Raw genomic sequence first — 17,877 nt, 5'->3', positions numbered from 1 at the left:
ACTGAACGTTTCTTTACACCCAAAAACAAAACTTGTGCACAAACCAATGATGAGTTTGCATGTGGTTTGCATACGGCTCCTTCCACTATACATCTAGGTCACTTTGGCTACCAAAATAAGTGAAAACATTGCAGCATCAAAGCAGTGAGTCCGAGTCCAAACAGTTTGTGACTTTCAACCCATTGTCAAACGCACACACACACACACACATTTAGGTGGAGCCTCATGGGATTCAAGCAGGAATCAGTTTATCAGAACTTAAATAACAGCTGTGTCTAAATGAAAAGAGGACAAAAGGAGCAGTACGAGTCAGTAGTTTAGTGCCTTTTATTAGAGATAAGGAGACGATACAAAACATCCACCACTCAATATTCCGTCTAAGCGCTCACTGGACTTTCATATACACGTCGCTCCCCATCGGACCTCAACACCATCACAAACTTAACCGAACAGATCCTAGTTTTTTAATCAAGAAGGAATGTTTTTACTACATCAAATGTTTTTGACGCGACATCTGGGAATAAAAAGAAAAATCGATCGGCTTCAGGAACTTTTTGCATGTTAAAAAGAAAAATAAACAATGAAAAATGTGTTTTAACTGTGTTCCCCCCCCCAGAGAAGGTTTGATACATAATGTGCAATCAAGATGAGTTGATTTTACACTACACCTAGTCTCAACTACACACACACTTATAAAACTTAACTCGAAGTTTGGCAAAAAAAAAAAAAAAAGTTGGAACAATTTATTTGGGATTGAATGGCCGGACCGCTAACCATCCCTTTATCTGCAATCAGTCAAATGGACCTGAAAAGAACAAAACCCTTTAAATTTAACATTTAACAATATGTGTACTGAATTTTTAATATCGTCATTATCCTTCCTCAGTTGTGGCTTAATTTTACTTTCCTTTGTGTGTTTTGTCCATAATCGTTATGTTGCTTGAATTGGAATGACAGTCTGTCATTTAACCCCTCCCACAATGTGCCCGCCCCAGGAGTCCCATGAATGGTGCTGGTCCCGCTTTAGCCCCGCCCACCTCCAAACCCCCACTGGAATGAACAGCTAAACCCCCACAGCTGCGTCTGGAAGGCCTCGGTCAAAGACACCGTTAGACCTGGTATCCTTCCAAAGTGGTCACGTCTGAGCCGAGCTTCTCGGCGAGGGCTTTCCGGTCCATGAATTCGTCCCTCCCGTTCACCTGCCAATCGTGTTTAACACCTGGGATTGGGAAAAACAAACAAATATTTCAAAGTTATAAACTCGAAAGCGGTGAAAGACTTCCTTTAATTCCTATCGCCTGCGATATGTGGCCTGCTTAGCTCAGGGATCATTTTTCCAGTGTTATTGTGGACGCACACCCCTACTATCAGAAATAAGTTGGCGCGATGGCGGAGAGCCATGAAACCGTCTGTAAAAGACAATGTCCAAAGTTAAGAATCATTTCACACTTAAAAAAGAAGTGCCATGTGTCTACTGCAAAGCAGAACTGGCGTAACACAACAGCACATCTACCATGTTTCAACATCTCAACTGAAAGCTGGTAACTCCAGCTCACCAAGCATCGCCGTCACAAGTTAACATAAACATTGATGTTAGCTAATTTAATGTAGCCTACCATTGCTAGTTGCAACGTATGGTATTTGTATCGGCTGTAACTGACGTTGGTTTGAGTAGATAACATGTTGAGATGTGGAAACTAAGTGTGTTAAATTGCAAGAGCTGAATAGCCTACACAATAATTCCATTTCACACACACTCGTCTCTTTGACCCTCCCTCACACACGCGTGCACACAAACACTCTTATTCCCAGTGTTTGAGGAATAAAAGTCAATTGCCCGGTCGCTTTAACAGGCCTGTCATGCATTATTTCGTATTGTTGTTTACTAATGCAAAATGTATTATTAGATTATCCCATGGATTAATCGAGTAATCGCTAGAATACTCGATTCTAAATATATTCCATAACTGCGGCCCTACACCTAACGTCACGCCGAGAGACACTGCAAAACACTCCAATCCTTCAAAGTGGGTGTTCTTAAAGCCACAGCCCTTTGTGTTCAGGATGAGTCAGACAGGTGTGTCCGCGCCCGTCTGCCGACTCAATGGGTTAGATTTTAGTTGCAACAAACGCCACCTTGGGACTTCCACCCAAACTTTAGAATCACAGAATCCCAGCTGGATACTGGAGTACGCAGAGGGACGGGTGCAAGTTTCAAAGGCAACGAACAAACAGCTTATACAAATATTCATGGTAAACAAATAACTGAGCTGGAGGGGCTCTTGTGTGTGTGTGTGAGCAGGATAAGCAGGGGCATGCAGGACCAAATGAAGGCCTGCAGAGGGGGCTGAAGGGACGAGGGAAGAGGGCACTGCAAACACCTAAAATGTCTACACACAAACAAAAGGTCAGACGTGTCACAACTGGGGGCCAACCACAGGTGGAGAAGAAGCAAATCAAATCTACAGCAGCGGACGTCGCCGTAGTAACAGTAAAAACTGGACCACTAAATGCCACAGAAAATGTAGACTAGAGAAGTGGTTGCCAAACTTTTTCTGCAGGGCCCCCCTTCTGCAGGGCTCGCAAAACTGCAGATCACCTCAGGTCGGTGTTGCAGCTGTCACTCTTAAGTTCAGTTTCATGTCCAGCTTCCACCTGTATGTGGTTTTTATTTAGGCTCATACAGGTAGGATGCGGCAAAAGGGAGTGTGGCCACGGCTCTCCTACCTAGCAGCGGGTAATCCATCATTCTCCTGCTGCGATACCAATGAGGCGTTTATAATAAGTTCAATCCCTCACAACTGATTGTAACGTTAAACTAGCTGCTTGCGAAGCTAACCATGTGTCAGACCGGCCGATGAGCGCAAACTGTGGAAAAAGGGCCGATAAACAACAACCAGGCCAAAGAGTCAAACGTGACTACAGAGGCTACAAACACATGGAGCATGAATGTTTCCTGAACGCTCATTCTCGCAGAAGCAAAGAAGTATGGCCTCGTTCATTTGCCTGAGGCCATACTTATTGTTATCACTCCTCTTCATGTCAAGTGCTGCGCCCCCCACTTTGGGAACCACTGAACTAGAGGACGGACTCGCAAACCAGAGGATGGACTCGCAAACCAGAGGAAGGACTCCCAAACCAGAGGAAGGACTCCCAAACCAGAGGAAGGACTTCAAAGCTAGAGGAAGGACTCCCAAACCAGAGGAAGGACTCCCAAACTAGAGGAAGGACTCCCGAACAGGGGCGATTCATCACAAGGGTTATGTAACTCGACTCCTCTGTAAAGTTGGGCAACGCTTCACCGTGGACCTTGGCTGCCAGGCACACCCTTTCACAGTTGACAACCTAAATAAAGACAGTGATATGTGTGTGTGACACATCAGGTGGGGTTAGTCATTTCAAAAGGAATAAATGCAAACACTCACCACCAAATTTGCCCCTGAGAGCCATTTTTGAGCTGGCGTAGAGCATCTTGCACGGTGTGGTGGCATCATCTGGAGCCCTGCAACGCCCAGACAGCATCATTAAACCCAGAGGCCTCGTGAAGCAAAATACTCCAAACACACACACACACACACACAACAAATTGGCGCTCGTACTCACCACATGACGAAGACCAGGTCCTCCTTCCTGGTCTCCTTGGTCTCGAAGGAGGCGTCGTAAAGGGCATACCGGCACTCTTTATCGGGCAGCATCTTGACAAAGTGCATGAAGGGGTCTTGGATGGTGGTGCCCACGTCGCCCTGAAGGATCTCTTTGCCATCCTCAAGAATGATATTTTTTTTGTCTTCGCTCATGCAGAAAACCACAGCCTTCTTCCTCTTCTTCTTGTCTTCCTCGTTGGGCTGGGCCTTACGCACCTTCATTTTATTGAAGACTGCAAGCACTTCGTCTGCCACTGTCACACCGGAGGCCTGTGGGGAGAGTTGTTCAATCATTAACTGGGAGTCCATCGTTTTTAAAACAGGCTTAACTTTCACAGAACAGATGACGCCTTAGACACAATAAGCTGATGTTTCCCCTTGTTAAGATGGTATGGGACCATGTCATGCTCTATAACAGCAGGTAACAGGCGCCATCATGTTTGACAAGGAAGGAGAGATGACAATAGAATATCAGGAAACTACAAAGGGTCAGAGGTCACCACATGTGACTGAGGGTCAGTTTGAACTCCTGCCCTACTAGACACAACCATTATCTTATACCTGTGTGTGTGTGTGTGTGTGCTCCAAGATAGCACGCGAGCTCAGGCAGGACCGATCGTAATGCTGTGTGTGTGAGTGTACTTTTTCCCACTGTACTTTTGACATTTTAAATGCGTTATTTTGCCCATGGTTCGTTTGGCTCAGGTGCAGCGCCTGAGTCTTAGAATCGTATGACAGACCTGGTGAATAACACACTCACACACACGGAATGTTTCTTGAGAAAGAGCTTTAAGCAGAGCTGAGCTGCAGAAGGTGTGGCTCTGACATGTTGTGGCAAGCCGTTTGCTGCAGTGGAGTCAAACTGAGGAATGCTGCTCATGCATGTACGCAATGTATCCAAATGAATAAATGCCCCATCAAGCCTTTCATGTCATCTGCTCTGCATCAGGTCAGACTCTAAGAATACCGAGAGCAAGTACGTGACCATGACTGTTGGACCGAAGTCCGGGTGGAGTTTAGATGTAAAAATCGGGTCAGCTGAGTGAGGGAGGGGGGAGGGCAGGGGGTTAGTGATCGTGACATGGGTCAGGACCAGGAGGGATAAAACATGACATAAGATCTGTGTGCTCCTGGGCACGGCAGCCATGTCTCTGCCATAATGATGGCCATGTGAGGTGAGGGTGTGGACAGGAATTAAGTGTTCCGAGTGCAAAGTTCAGTCACTGACAATGGGGCTTCTGTTGAACTGGAGCAACACAAGGCGCATCATCGTCACCGAGTCACAGCCGGCCTGTAGACTCGCTCTTACGGGTGTTCTGACTTTGCTACAGGTTCTCTTCACGGGGTTTGACGTCTCCAGGGACGGTGGACCACGTTACTGTTAGCAGCAACGCCTCCAGGAAAAAACAATGACATGGAAATAGCTGAAACTCTCTCTGTGTCTGTGTGTGTGTGTGTGTGTGTGTGTGTGTGTGTGTGTGTGTGTGTGTGTGTGTGTGTGTGTGTGTGTGTGTGTGTGTGTGTGTGTGTGTGTGTGTGTGTGTGTGTGTGTGTGTGTGTGTGTGTGTGTGTGTGTGTGTGTGTGTGTGTGTGTGTGTGTGTGTGTGTGTGTGTGCGTGCTCAGGGCGTAAGAACGGCGAGAGATAACAGAATGTGTAGAGTAATAATTAACCCGACACCAACCACCTTCCTTCCATCATCCCCCGTCACTGAGAGCCCAGGTGGGGACACGACAGCGTCTGTGCTCCCTGCAGCTGTACTCAAGTCTGTGCACATACTGCTGCTGTGTACAGACGGATATACATTTTCTGGATGAGTCAGCACATGACATTTGTCTCCACCCTTCTGCTATGACCACACTGAGGCATAAGGCACCCTTTGTGCATGCGGCCTTTCTCAGTATAGATTCAGGCATCACTCACATTTACACATTGACCTTTTTCTTTTTAACAATCCCACCAACTTCCTCCCTCACTTGTGTATTCTGCGTTGTGAGTTTCAATCATTCTTCATTTCTCCTAATAATCAGGAAATAGGGTCAGAGAGTGTTGTGTCGTATGCTGCACAGGACGTCTCATGACCCACACACCAGGAGGAATGTACCACATGTCCTTTCTTATACTATTTTCTAGGGGGAAACTAAATAGCTGAACTTGCAGAGACACGCCGAAAGGCAACCATGTCTGTAGCAAGACGTGTCAGGCACATTCCAGTGCCAATGAGATGACCATGATCAAACTGGTAAGGCATCATTCTAATTATGCCTTCCACTCCACTCTCTGTTTGGCCTACTAGCTGGTTGTGACTATCTCTGTGTTTGCATGTTAACAACAATTCAAATCTCATGTTCGCTGCCTAAACAGAAGGGTTACAACACTAACAGATTGCACACTTTTTACGACATAAGCTTGAAACTAAATGGGATATTACGAGTCCAGGTTGGAACTCCAGCCCTTTGTTGTGCGTTAGGTATGAACCCAGGTTGTTCCTTATTTAACCTTAAGGGATGGCAACGGCAGCCGACATTAAAAAAAAAAGAAATCTAAGCAGTTGGTTGTACCAAACCGCACCAACATGGCGGACAAATCTCACAATACAGTTTGCTCATGACATAGGTTCCATCCTCAATTTTCAGTTGCAGCATTTCTTTGCTGCTGTCACAAGCCAGCAGCTCTGAGGGGATGACTTCATGCTCAAAGACCAGATACGTGACGGAACAAGTGATTTTACACTCAACTGGTCAGAGCTCAAATCTGAATTCCCTTTCAGACCTTAAAACTGGACTAATATTGACCAATGTTTTGTTAAGCACGTGTTAAAACGCATAAATGTTTAAAATGTATAACCTATTTTCATAACCTATCATATTTGAATGCGACTTAAAATTGGAAATTGATTTCGCTTGTTGTGGGCATGCAATAAAAAATCTCGGTAATCGTCTTGATGTTTGGCGGTGATGACGGGCAGACTGCTCCATCCGGATTGTTTAGTGACGTGACGAGCCTCACAGCGGCGGTAAGGATGAGATGCACGGCAGAAAAAAGATGCGCAGCACTTATCAGCCAGAGCCAGCGGCCCATTAGCTTCAGCTAACACTGCCGACACGGTCACACTTTCATAACCACCGCGTTCCTTCAAATATACGTTAAACGGCGGCCAAAATACGGTTAAATACTGTGTGAATGCGCAGTTTAATCGTAATGGCAGCTCGGGCACAACACCAAACAAAAACGGTCTTTGCACCAAATTCAGGGTGGGGCCGTGAATGCAGCACACGCACATGTGTGCGGCGGATTGCTTTATAAGGAGAAACACAGCATTCACTATCATTCAGCCATTTCGTGTATCGCCCATAAAACAACATTTTCAGTGTTTAATATCTTTGTCGGTTGAAAGCGCTCAGTTGCTGAAATTCGACTGCGTATCAAAATTCTTCCGGCGACACAGCGTTCACAGACAAAGAGCACGGAAATCACAGCTAGCGGCCGTCCACCATAGTGGGTGTCATTTTCTACCGTAGCAAGCGCTGCTAGTTTAGCTAACAATAGCGTTAGCTCCGAAGCCCCACGGCGCCGCTGCACCTGCCAGCGCCGCGCTGCTATTTGGGACAAGCAGCGACAAGTTGAGGTGAAGGAGGGAAGGAATCCTGGCGCAGCGAAGAGACTGCGGGCCATTCTGACAGCGCGGAAGTTGCCACAAGGCCCCGGAACGCGGCTTTCTGTTAACAAGAAAAGAGAGGAAGGAAATGGCGCCAGTCGATTTTTAGGGCCATTTCTGGCATCCCCTCCACACGTCTTGTCAAGCCGCGTTCAGAACGGAGCGATAAAAGCGAGACTCGGACTTTAGTTGTAATGTTATTAGAGCGCCCAGCATCAGACATTATAGCTTTCAAGCAAGCGGCATAGCCGAGTCGCTAACAGGCACTGAGAACACCGACCGGGCTTGCCTTGTTCGATGCTAAAGCCGGCCTATCCCTCTCAAAAACAAACGCACATCGCGCACACATTGAGATTTTGTTTATACTGGTCAGTCAAAGCTATTATCTCGTACGAAATACTGTTAGAAACGGCGTAAAACTTACCATGGCTGTTGCTCTGGGTAGGTCTGAGTGAATTGAGTTGAGTGGACTGTGTCGATGACTAGGCGTTCTCGCTCAGTCACTGAATGCACCGCGTGAGCGCGCCTTAAAGGGCGTTCCTGCTCCGAGACGCGAGCACGAGCGTGAGCTCACATCTGTCAAAGCACCGCCGTCCGTCTGCGGCTCTCTGCGCCGGTCACTGTGTGTGTGTGTGTGTGTCACTCGGGAAATCATTGCACGCGTGACAGTGTAATCAAACAACAATTAGTGTCACAAAAGAGCACATTAAACCACAGAGCCCAGGCCAGTCCGTACCCGAGACAGTCTTTGTACTGTTAAAGGCGAAAATAGATAAACATTGATTTACAATGGACTTTTCCCACAATGGTTTCTTATTTTATGCTGTACTGTAAATGTATGTAAATAGTAAAAATAGTGCATGTTTCCCTAACACTGGCAGCCAGGATGAATGTTCAAATGAAACATACCAATTGGACATTATGGGGATATATGTGTTTGTATACTTAATACTGAATAAACCAACACATCCCTGTGACACATCCCTCCCACATTTATCAACCAAGAGTATGGTTGAATTGGGCATATATTGCGATTTATCCATGATGTTACAATAGAGAGTTAGGTTTTCAGACTACACAATATATAATATAGATGCAAGTGATTACAGCGTTGGTTTTGTATGAATGAGTGCTGCACTCAGATGCCCAATGTGTGAGAGGAGTTCAGTGACTAAAGTGTTTCTCTGCTAACTGACATTCTGCAGCAAGGCGCAAAGCGATCTTCTTATAGTAAAGTTCTCCGCTGCTGTTACTCTACCTCTCTCTGCCTCCCTCTCTCCCCACCCCTCCGCAGGCTTTTTGTTGAACTCACTTCCAAATATGGACGCGAATGGTGAGCGGCGACGGCGCGCCGTGAACGCGCCTTGCTCACCACGCAAGGCGGGTCTGGCTGCGACGCTGATCACCATATAAGGAAACAAGGGAGACGAAATTCACCCGAGCAGAATTCAGTACAGCGACGCGTTCGGGGAGAGCGAGAGAGGGAGGGAGAGAGAGAGAGAGAAAGAGAGAGAGAGAAAGAAGGAGGGGGGGGGGGGGGGGGGGGGAGGAAAATCAACGTCTGATTTCCAGGCAGAAGAAAGAAGAGGGAGGGGAATGAGAAGCAGAGTTGAGGAAATTCACGCGAGAATACAAAAGATGCTGCCGATACAGTATCAAAACACAGCGTTTAGGGTGTATTTGTTTTTAGACAGGTTCCTTCTAACCAGAGCTGTAATGTGTGTGAGGTAGACACACACACAATATACAGATATAGTATATATACAGAGAGAGAGAGAGAGAGAGAGAGAGAGAGAGAGAGAGAGAGAGAGAGAGAGAGAGAGAGAGAGAGAGAGAGAGAGAGAGAGAGAGAGAGAGAGAGAGAGAGAGAGAGAGAGAGAGAGAGAGAGAGAGAGAGAGAGAGAGAGAGGGGCAGATAAAACAGCCTAACAAATATGACAGCCTGTATATACAGTATATGAAAGAGGTCGATTAGGTCACAGATCTGAGTCTTTAACCATTTCCGATTCTATCGTGGTTTGTTTACATCAGTTATAGACTATATTAAATTCTGACCTACACACAATATGAGCTCATATTTAAACCCTGGTATTAGCGTCTTAAGATGAAGCATAAAAATGTTGGTAGGCACGAGTTTGTAATGATGATGAACCGATGGGTCCGTGTTGTTAAGTTGAAGACATAAAATGTTCTATATGGGATGTTATGGAGAGTTTAATCCATCCACTTCTTAAAATGAATAAATGAACAGACGCAGCAGAATGACTCAAGCTCTGTTTATTCTTTATAAAACCATTTTTATCAAGTCAAGGCCACCATAACGCTATAAGAGATGATTACATTAGCAGTAAATGCAATATAGCATGCACATATTCACTTTTGGAATGAGCTGTGTGCAAAAAAAGCACCATAAAGGAATGGGAAGTGCAATATGAATAGTTTAAGATCTTGTTAAGTTTCCTCCTCCTGTGGAAAGGAGCAGAAATGGAAAGTGCAAACAGACATCGTGGAAATCATGAAACTGAAAAGTCTCGGTCCTGCATTTCTGTATGGACACTTTTTCTATTTGGACCCTGTGTTCTTTTGACTTGAGCGTGTTCCTTTCATGCAATCACACCATAGACAACTCATGGATCAACATTTGGGGTCGTTAGTATCAGGTTATTTCAAACACATTGGAACTTGGTTGGTTGAGTACAGTGCAAATATGACACAATCTTTGAATGTGACAACAGACACAAGATCCCAGAGATGTAGAACAGAGTAGAAAAGAAATTAAGTTTTATATTTTAGAGCTTCCTGCAGTCAGTCCTTCAATCCAGTTCTAAACTCATCTTGGCCTGGGAAGACCTGCTTGACCCCCACAGAGGAAAATAATACAACTAAACATCTAATATATTCAAGGCCACCTCTCTGTAAGACTCTGATGTATGGACATTGTGGTGTCAACTGGCTGCCTAGATATGAGGGCAATACTTATCACATAGCCACTTAAACATAACTTTCCTTTTGGTGATATCGTTGAAGACTTATTTTCATGACATTAATTTCTAAATGATCCAAATAGGCATGTGATAGGTAAAGTTAGACTGAAAATTTGCCTCGTACAGAAAAACTCTATATAAATTGAAGCCGTTTTTCCAATATCTATAGTATATCAGAGTAGTAGAGAGGGGTGGTGGGTGCATTCCTACAATATAATCCAAAAATCAAATCAAATTCAATCAAAACCTTATCTAAGTGCTGCTGATCTAGTGTCCACGACAAAAAAAAATGTACTAACAGTATCCACCTAAACCTCATGTAGGTTTCTGCCATTTGTTAATTTAGCACTGTAGTGAATCTATAGTAACATGAACTATCTCCTTTTTTTAAACACATACTATACTTTGTTAACTCTTTGGCTGAGTTGTCACTAGTTTGGCTGTGTGACGTAACCACTACCTCCAGCTTAGTTTGATCTTTGGAGTTTGAAGAGTGTGTTCCAATATATAATTTCTGTAGAAGAGCTAAGTATCAAACTCTACCAAGTAGAACGAATTTCCAGTAAGGGAAAATCAGTTATGCACTTTAAACTAAAAAGTTGTCGTCTGCACTTCCGTAACGTAGAGCTTGTCAAAATCTGCTGTGCTGTGCAAAAGTGCTTTTCCTGTTCTGCTTTTGCAAATGGTAACAGTTCATCTCCTAGAAATGTTAATCTAGAGCAAACACAATGCAAATCTAGAATCTGTAATGAACCTAATAGAACGGAATGTTTCAAAGTAGTAAAAATATCACCATAAAAGTTGTATAAATGTATAAGCCTTAAAGCCAGCATATTTCAATTGTATAAATGTATAAGCTTTATAGCCAGCATATTTAAGTGGAATAAATGTATAAGCTTTTGAAGCCAGCATATTATCTATTTTCTTTAAGACATACTGCAGTAGCTCACCATGACGACCCCCTGCCTGAGCGATGTAAAGTATGATCATGATGAGTGAAATTTTGTAAATGCGTTGGTATCGTTTAAAGGTAAACAACAACTCGCCTTATTAAGACCGACTGTAAACTTGTGTAACGGCAGTGTCATTCAGTATCAGCAAGGAGGCGTTGGGAGAGCTCTTATTCCCTCTGCCTTCATGACTCCAATGACCTTTACATGAGCAGGCAGAAATAAGTGCATAATTGAGATGCTGGTGAACCGACATTTTAGTGTTACCCTGTCCAAACTTTGCTTTGCTGCATGTGTGCTTATGTTGTGTGCTGCTTGCACTGCATCAGGGATTACGGAGCCTCAGTTAGATTTCTTCAGGTCGCCGCCCCCCGCCGCTCCTCTCGACTTGTTCAACGCCACGGTGGCCTAGAAAAAGAAAAGAGGAGGGGGGAAAAGAAAGGACATCCATTTGATTGCAATCACTGGTTAAATGCAGTGCTTCATGTGACATTTACCAACTTCTAATTCAATCAAATATCTCAAGAGTCATTTGGCCTCATGCAAGCAGGGCTAAAAATATGACAGTCTGTTCAAATCACACCTGGTTTAAGGTATGCAACAGGTAACAGCACGCCCTCCAAATAGCCTCCAAGGGCTGCTATTTGCACTGCCTACATATTTCATTACGTCTACTTTATCTTCTGCACGTCTTCACAGGTACATTTTGCAGGTTAGTGGAGAGAGTTCTGCCTCAAACTTGAGCCTGCAGACAGCCTGAAGACTCAAGCAGTGGACACACGGCTGTCGGTTAGGAAGCCAGCATGTGATTTCATGCAGCCATATGACCAACAACACATCTTCTGTTTACATCCCATTCTTTGCTCCTCCTGTCACAGGTCAGAAACAATCTGACTTAGTCCAGGGAAAATAGAAAATAGAGTTTCATCTCATCATAAACTTAGCTCCTCTTTGTCCATTGTATTCTCACCTACTGCAAACCAATCAAATGACAGCAAAAACTGTATCTTCTCCCATTTAATTTACAGCAGGACACATAATGTCTTTGAATTCTGCAAATCACTCACATTTGTTTGCTCTTCAGCTTGATCAAATTTTAACATCCTATTTTGCTCCCTCTAGTGGCTCTAAGAGACGCCAGCACTAAATGAAGACATGTTTTCTCTGCAGTGATGTAACTAAATGTCACCAGTGCCTCATACAAGGACAGTCATGAACATAAACTGTTCTCACCTTCTCCAGGACGACGCCTGCAGCCTGATCGATGGTGACTCCTACGTGACGGTACTGCCCTGAGTAGCGGATGAAGGCCCAGGTCAACATGGACAACATCGCCACGCCCATAGCACAGTCACACACCAAGGCAAAGGTGGTCAGGCCGACGAAGAACAGCACCCCAGAGACGATGTACAGGAAGCACACCAGGACAAACAACACTGCAGGCGTCCGGAAGGCGCTGAAGAGGTTCTTTGACTTTAAAAACGCAGAGAAAACACACAAAAAAGCAGATGAGTCAGATTATTCTACTTGTACAGTGTGTGAGTGTGTGCATTCCATGAAAATTCAGCATCATATTTACAAGATATGTGACAGGAAACGTTGAGCCTTACCTCATTGTGCTTAAGGTAAGACTGCCACATTTGGCCCAGCTCTGTTTCCAGCTGCTCTTGGTAACGGTCACAAAACTCTTGTCCACCCATCTTCTTGGTCGAAGAGAAGGCATGTAGAGCCTCTCGGAAGGAAAACAGATGTTTTTCGGTGAGAGATTCGGGCGCCACGTAGGGCAGGTCCCCCCCACACACCTTAGAGAAGAACAGAGAGAAAAGATACTTGAGAACGGCACAGGATCACATGATAATATCCCATTTAACATTGGTGTTGACTGTTCCTCTTTTGATTTCGAGATGTTGATGATATAGTATAAATGAATACAAGAGAGCAAAAACTAGAAAGCTCCAAGAACAAATTCCTCCACTAAATGGTTATTTCGTTCAGTAACGATCAGTCGATGATTGCACACAAGAAAACAGTAAAATAGCACAGTAGTATAAACGCCAACTCTAGGAATGGTAAGAGATCCACACCCAACTCTAATCACTTGTTCCTATGACAAAACTTACATCCAATCTAACCGAGTGACTGAAATATCCTGTTGGCTATCAGACAAACTGAAGGCAAATGAAAACACAAGCTCAACAATCACTCTGATCTTCTGACTCTGGGTGTTTCAAAGTCCCACTGCACAGAAACACGAGCTGTAAGAATTCTCATTCCGCTCTAGTGAGGCCATCCAACAATGGATTAAGAAAATGGCTGAAATCTCAACAAACCCAAGATTCTATGATGGGACAAATTCTAATTAACTACCAAACAAAGCTGAGTGAGCCGGCGCGGAGAGTGGTGGTTGCTGATGCTCCATCTTGTACGCACGAGCAACCCTGACATGTAAATGATCATTCAAATCACGATCATGGACCCACCTTCTCCATGTCCTTGTAATACTGATCTTTAGCTGCTGCCACTGCTGCCAGGTTGTTGGCTTCTGCTGTTGCCTTGTGAGACAGACAGACAGACACACATTACAGTTGATACCAAAAAGAGAAAAACACTGTTGCCCATGGTTGAAGGGTAACAGAATGTAGAAAGCTCAGTAATGTAAAAATACATAAGTGGCTTGTTTCAGTGTGTACCTGCAGCATAGTCTTTGGCTGTGGCAGGTCTTCACCTTGATAAATCTTGATGTACGCCTGAGAATACAGAAATTACAATGTCAGATACGAGGTTAGTAATTCATTTATGGGCTCGTTCTCAGATGGAGGAAGTATTACCTTGAAGAACTCCAGCAGTCCTCTGCAAGTGACTTTGTTTCCATTGATTTCTTTCTCTGCCAGTCTGTCTGGATGCAGCAGAGTAGGAATCAGGCTCCCCAGTTCCACTTTGAACTCCTGTGTCACATCTGACAGAAAACGAGAATATTCAGTATTTACAAGTTCTGATAAATGTTGCCCTGAAAGGAAGTAAAAAAAGGGGATGGAGATTTATGAACTTTACCGCCGAGTTGGCCGTTGAAAGAAGGACTGGTGGCCACCTTCAACCCAGGGTGAGGTAGCAGGAAGCAGGTAATGTCGGTGAAGCATGAATAGATATGCTCCCTCACCGTCTGCAGCTCCTCATGTTGGGCCTCTTTTACCTTATAAAGAGAGTGAATTCCCCAAAATCAGAACACAAACACAGATAAGTTCAGCTCTGTACGAGTGCAGAGGGTCTCGGCAGAATTGGTACCTGCAACCGTTTATCCAGGAAATCACTGCCTCCTTTCAGGCCGTAGCAGTATTCATAGGGGAAGCTCCAATCCCTGATGAGGAACATCAATGACTGATGGAAGAGATAAAGCACAGTTTTAAAGCAACACAGCAAAACAGAACAACAACAAAAACACATCAGTGCATCAGCATCAACATCAATACAGCTCGTTCTTCCCTTACTTGAAAGGGTTTCAGGAAGATTTCATCCATGGCAAGACGGCCATACTCAGTGAACAGCTGTGAGGAGGAGGCAGGGTTAAAGTCGTTATGCAACCATAATAGTGACATGCAGAAATGATGGGACGCCCAGCATGTTATTTTCATTTTTAAAACCAGATAAGCATGATTTGTAACCTACTTCTTTCATAGTCTGTGTTCTAAAGGTAAATAATTTCGGCTTGGAAATAATTGCTGCACCTTACAGGTAGAGAACCTTTTAGCATGTCACACCCCTAGGCAAAACAAATATGTGGCGTCGCAGCAGGTTATTTGCATCACAATACCTGCTGACGTCAAGCTGAGCCGGTATAAACAACAAACCTGTAACTGCTGCAGATCATCTTCCTGTATGTTCTGTGACAGATTGTAGATCTACAAAAAGAGCAGAAATGTAAGAATTCATGACAGGAGAGGAGGAGGCATGACTGAACCAACAACAACAACAACAGCAGCAGCAAAGACCCGTCACCTGCACTGAGCTGGTCATGGTGCTGAGGGCGAAGATGGTGGCACAGTCCTTCACTGTGGACTCGTTATCAAACGCTCCCTGAGTGTCCATCAACACTACTGCCACCTACAGGAACAGAGAGAATTTTCTTAAATGTGGGCAAAATCCTTTGTACCCCTAGACACCTTTCTTCCATATTCATAATCCACTCTACCTTTCTTCCTCTGTACGATCAAACATACCTCTGTCCCATCATTCTTCTGGATTGGGAAAACCTCACTCCACAGCTGGATGCCTGTGGTCTCTGGTTCTGAACCCCCTCTCCAAGAAAATCCAGTCAGCGGCTCATCGTCGTTCCCAAGCCAGGCTTGATTACTCTGCAGAAATAAGAAAGAATGAGTAAGTGTGGCAAAATACAAAAGAAAAGAGCATGAATGACAAAGTAAAGTTAAGATCCTTCAGACATTTGCTTGTGTAACATGTCAGTGACAGGTGGATGTACAGAGGTGTTGACAGAGCACCTGTTCCTAGGAGGAGTACCAACTAAATTCTTTGATATTTGTTGTTCAATGAACCAGTCAGTTCAGATGTTTAAATAGGGATCGGCAATCATTTACCAATGCAAATGTGGCAGCATTTGGTTTCATCCATGTTTCCTTACTGAGTGATTTTGCTGATGATCCCACCTCCAACCTGACAGGAGGGTCTATTCAGTGAACCCACCTGCTGTAGCCCCCTATTCTCCAGCAGCCATTAGTCAACATGAGAACATTCCAACAATGAACAGATCATTTCCAGGTCAGTGACTTAGGCCTCTGAGCATTGTGGATGGAGACATACAGTCGGGCACAGTGAATGAGTGACACGCAGGGTTTTGTTAAAGAGCAACTCACCTTCCTGTACATGTAACGAAGCATGAAGTCAAGCAGGAAGCTCTTTCCCTTACGGAAAGCTCCGGCCACTGAGACCACCACCACATGCTTGTCTCTGACCCCGGGCGCCAACAGGACTCGCTCCAAAGCCTCTGTGTCCAAAGTAAAGGAGTGATCCTCCTTACACACAGAGACTATTTGAACTGGACCTGGTTCACTCCCCATACTTAACAGCTGTTGGTCCCTGTGAAAGGCACAAGAAAAGAATGAGCGTTGAAATTAGTTGATCAATCCCTCGTCTGCAGTCTGTCCACTGAGGGTTTGCTGCCTTGCTCAAAAGCACCTTGAATTGTTGTAATGAGGGAGGGGAAATTGCTGCCGTCTCGCTTGCACCGCTCAGATTTATCCGTCTGGAACGTGGATCATATTAACTCTTTGCTTACATGATTGCTTCCTTAATCAAATAATAGTAATCAATAATACTCCTTACTGGTTGCAGGACTGAAGGACATACAGGCCTACATCCCGATTTCTTACCCACATGATTGCTTTTCTTTGCTTCATTGAGTAGTCGAAATAGTTTTAGCTTTAACACGGAAAGGCATCAAACACAATATGTATATCTGTGTAAAGCTGCCTGGAGGGTCTCTGATGTATGAAAGGCCAGCTAGAGGAATCAGCATCACCCAAACACTTCTCAATGGACTTCATTGTTGATGATCTGTGGTGAGGATGTCCTACCCATGATGACTGAGACAGGGAGGTGTCTGTATGTCAATACAAATAGCTTTCTGTCTCCTTTCACTAAAAACCAACGCCTGCAAGGTGTGTCAAGTCTGTGTGTGTGACACATTGGGATCATACCAGGTGTAGAGGCACTGCAGCTCCTCTCCAGTGTCAAATGTGCCACTTGCGGGAGTTTGTCTATGCAAACAGCTAAATAACTAATGTTTAATTAGGAAATTGCTATTTCGAGCACGGTTAAAAAAAACTGTGTTGCTTCAACTCCGCAGCTACGAAAGTAAACAACAGAGGCTCAACTAACAAAGATACCACACTTACATCACCAACCTAATACAGTTACAGCACTGATGACACCAAAACTAACAGCGTTTCAACACTGATGTCACCAAACTAAGAAAGGCAACATTGATGTCATGTCGCCAGGTATTTCTGTGCAGCGTGTGTGTGTGTGAGAGAGAGAGCGAGCAACAGACAAAAGGTGATGAACTGAAGAAAACATTCTGCCCCTCCGCGAACAAATAACAGTTTAGCCTTACGAAAAAGCTTTGATTGTGGGGAAACTAATTTATGTAAAGTGATTGTTGGCGATGCTTCGTTTAAACCGACGATGCGCCGTTGGCAATCCTGCTTAACCCAAACATCTTTAGCTTGACATTTGCCACGTTGATGTGGCTTTATTAATATCCTGCAACCTTCGTAAATAGACCACAACATGTATCGCATGAATAAGCTGACACACATTAGCTTTCTTGTCTAATTTGCTTTCAAAAACAAACATTTTACGTATTAGCTGTTAGCTTGTTAGGGATTGTGAATGTTGTGTCACGGACGGAGCAAGAATCTTTCGGCATTCACAACCGTATCACAATAAAGACAGCGTTTGACTCGATATTTCACAGTAACGTTACCTGTACGTTATCCAACAACTTCAACGCAAAATCGTAAGAGTCGGAGAAACGCCTGAAACGTAACTTTTTACACAGGAACACACACCATGAGAACTTTTTTCCACTACGAAACTCAAACGCTTCCGTCTTAAGCCTCTAACTTAATG

The 17,877-nt window shown here is 44.4% G+C and overlaps 2 protein-coding genes across 2 annotated transcripts; both read right to left on the bottom strand.

The window, feature by feature from the left end:
• Positions 1-313: 313 nt before the first annotated feature.
• On the bottom strand, positions 314-7,864 carry cfl1 (cofilin 1). Its single transcript, XM_076159636.1, has 4 exons — positions 7,726-7,864; positions 3,604-3,914; positions 3,426-3,502; positions 314-1,219 (listed from the first exon to the last, which is right to left on the bottom strand). The coding sequence occupies exons 1-4, from the start codon at positions 7,726-7,728 to the stop codon at positions 1,110-1,112; spliced, it is 501 nt and encodes a 166-aa protein (XP_076015751.1). The 5' UTR covers positions 7,729-7,864; the 3' UTR covers positions 314-1,109.
• Positions 7,865-9,562: 1,698 nt separating this feature from the next.
• On the bottom strand, positions 9,563-17,877 carry LOC143008057 (atlastin-3-like). The gene is made up of 14 exons (XM_076159635.1): positions 17,732-17,877; positions 16,101-16,323; positions 15,450-15,584; positions 15,229-15,333; positions 15,081-15,131; positions 14,721-14,777; positions 14,518-14,610; positions 14,287-14,425; positions 14,064-14,191; positions 13,926-13,982; positions 13,716-13,787; positions 12,846-13,037; positions 12,469-12,708; positions 9,563-11,643 (listed from the first exon to the last, which is right to left on the bottom strand). The coding sequence occupies exons 2-14, from the start codon at positions 16,302-16,304 to the stop codon at positions 11,578-11,580; spliced, it is 1,539 nt and encodes a 512-aa protein (XP_076015750.1). The 5' UTR covers positions 16,305-16,323; positions 17,732-17,877; the 3' UTR covers positions 9,563-11,577.

This window comes from Genypterus blacodes, unplaced genomic scaffold (genome assembly GCF_046128005.1).
Source record: "Genypterus blacodes isolate CSIRO-AG114 ecotype Tasmania unplaced genomic scaffold, CSIRO-AGI_Gbla_v1 ptg000098l_1, whole genome shotgun sequence".
NCBI lineage: Eukaryota > Metazoa > Chordata > Actinopteri > Ophidiiformes > Ophidiidae > Genypterus > Genypterus blacodes.
Note: the sequence above shows the minus strand (reverse complement) of the source record. Positions and strands in the feature narration are given on the sequence as shown.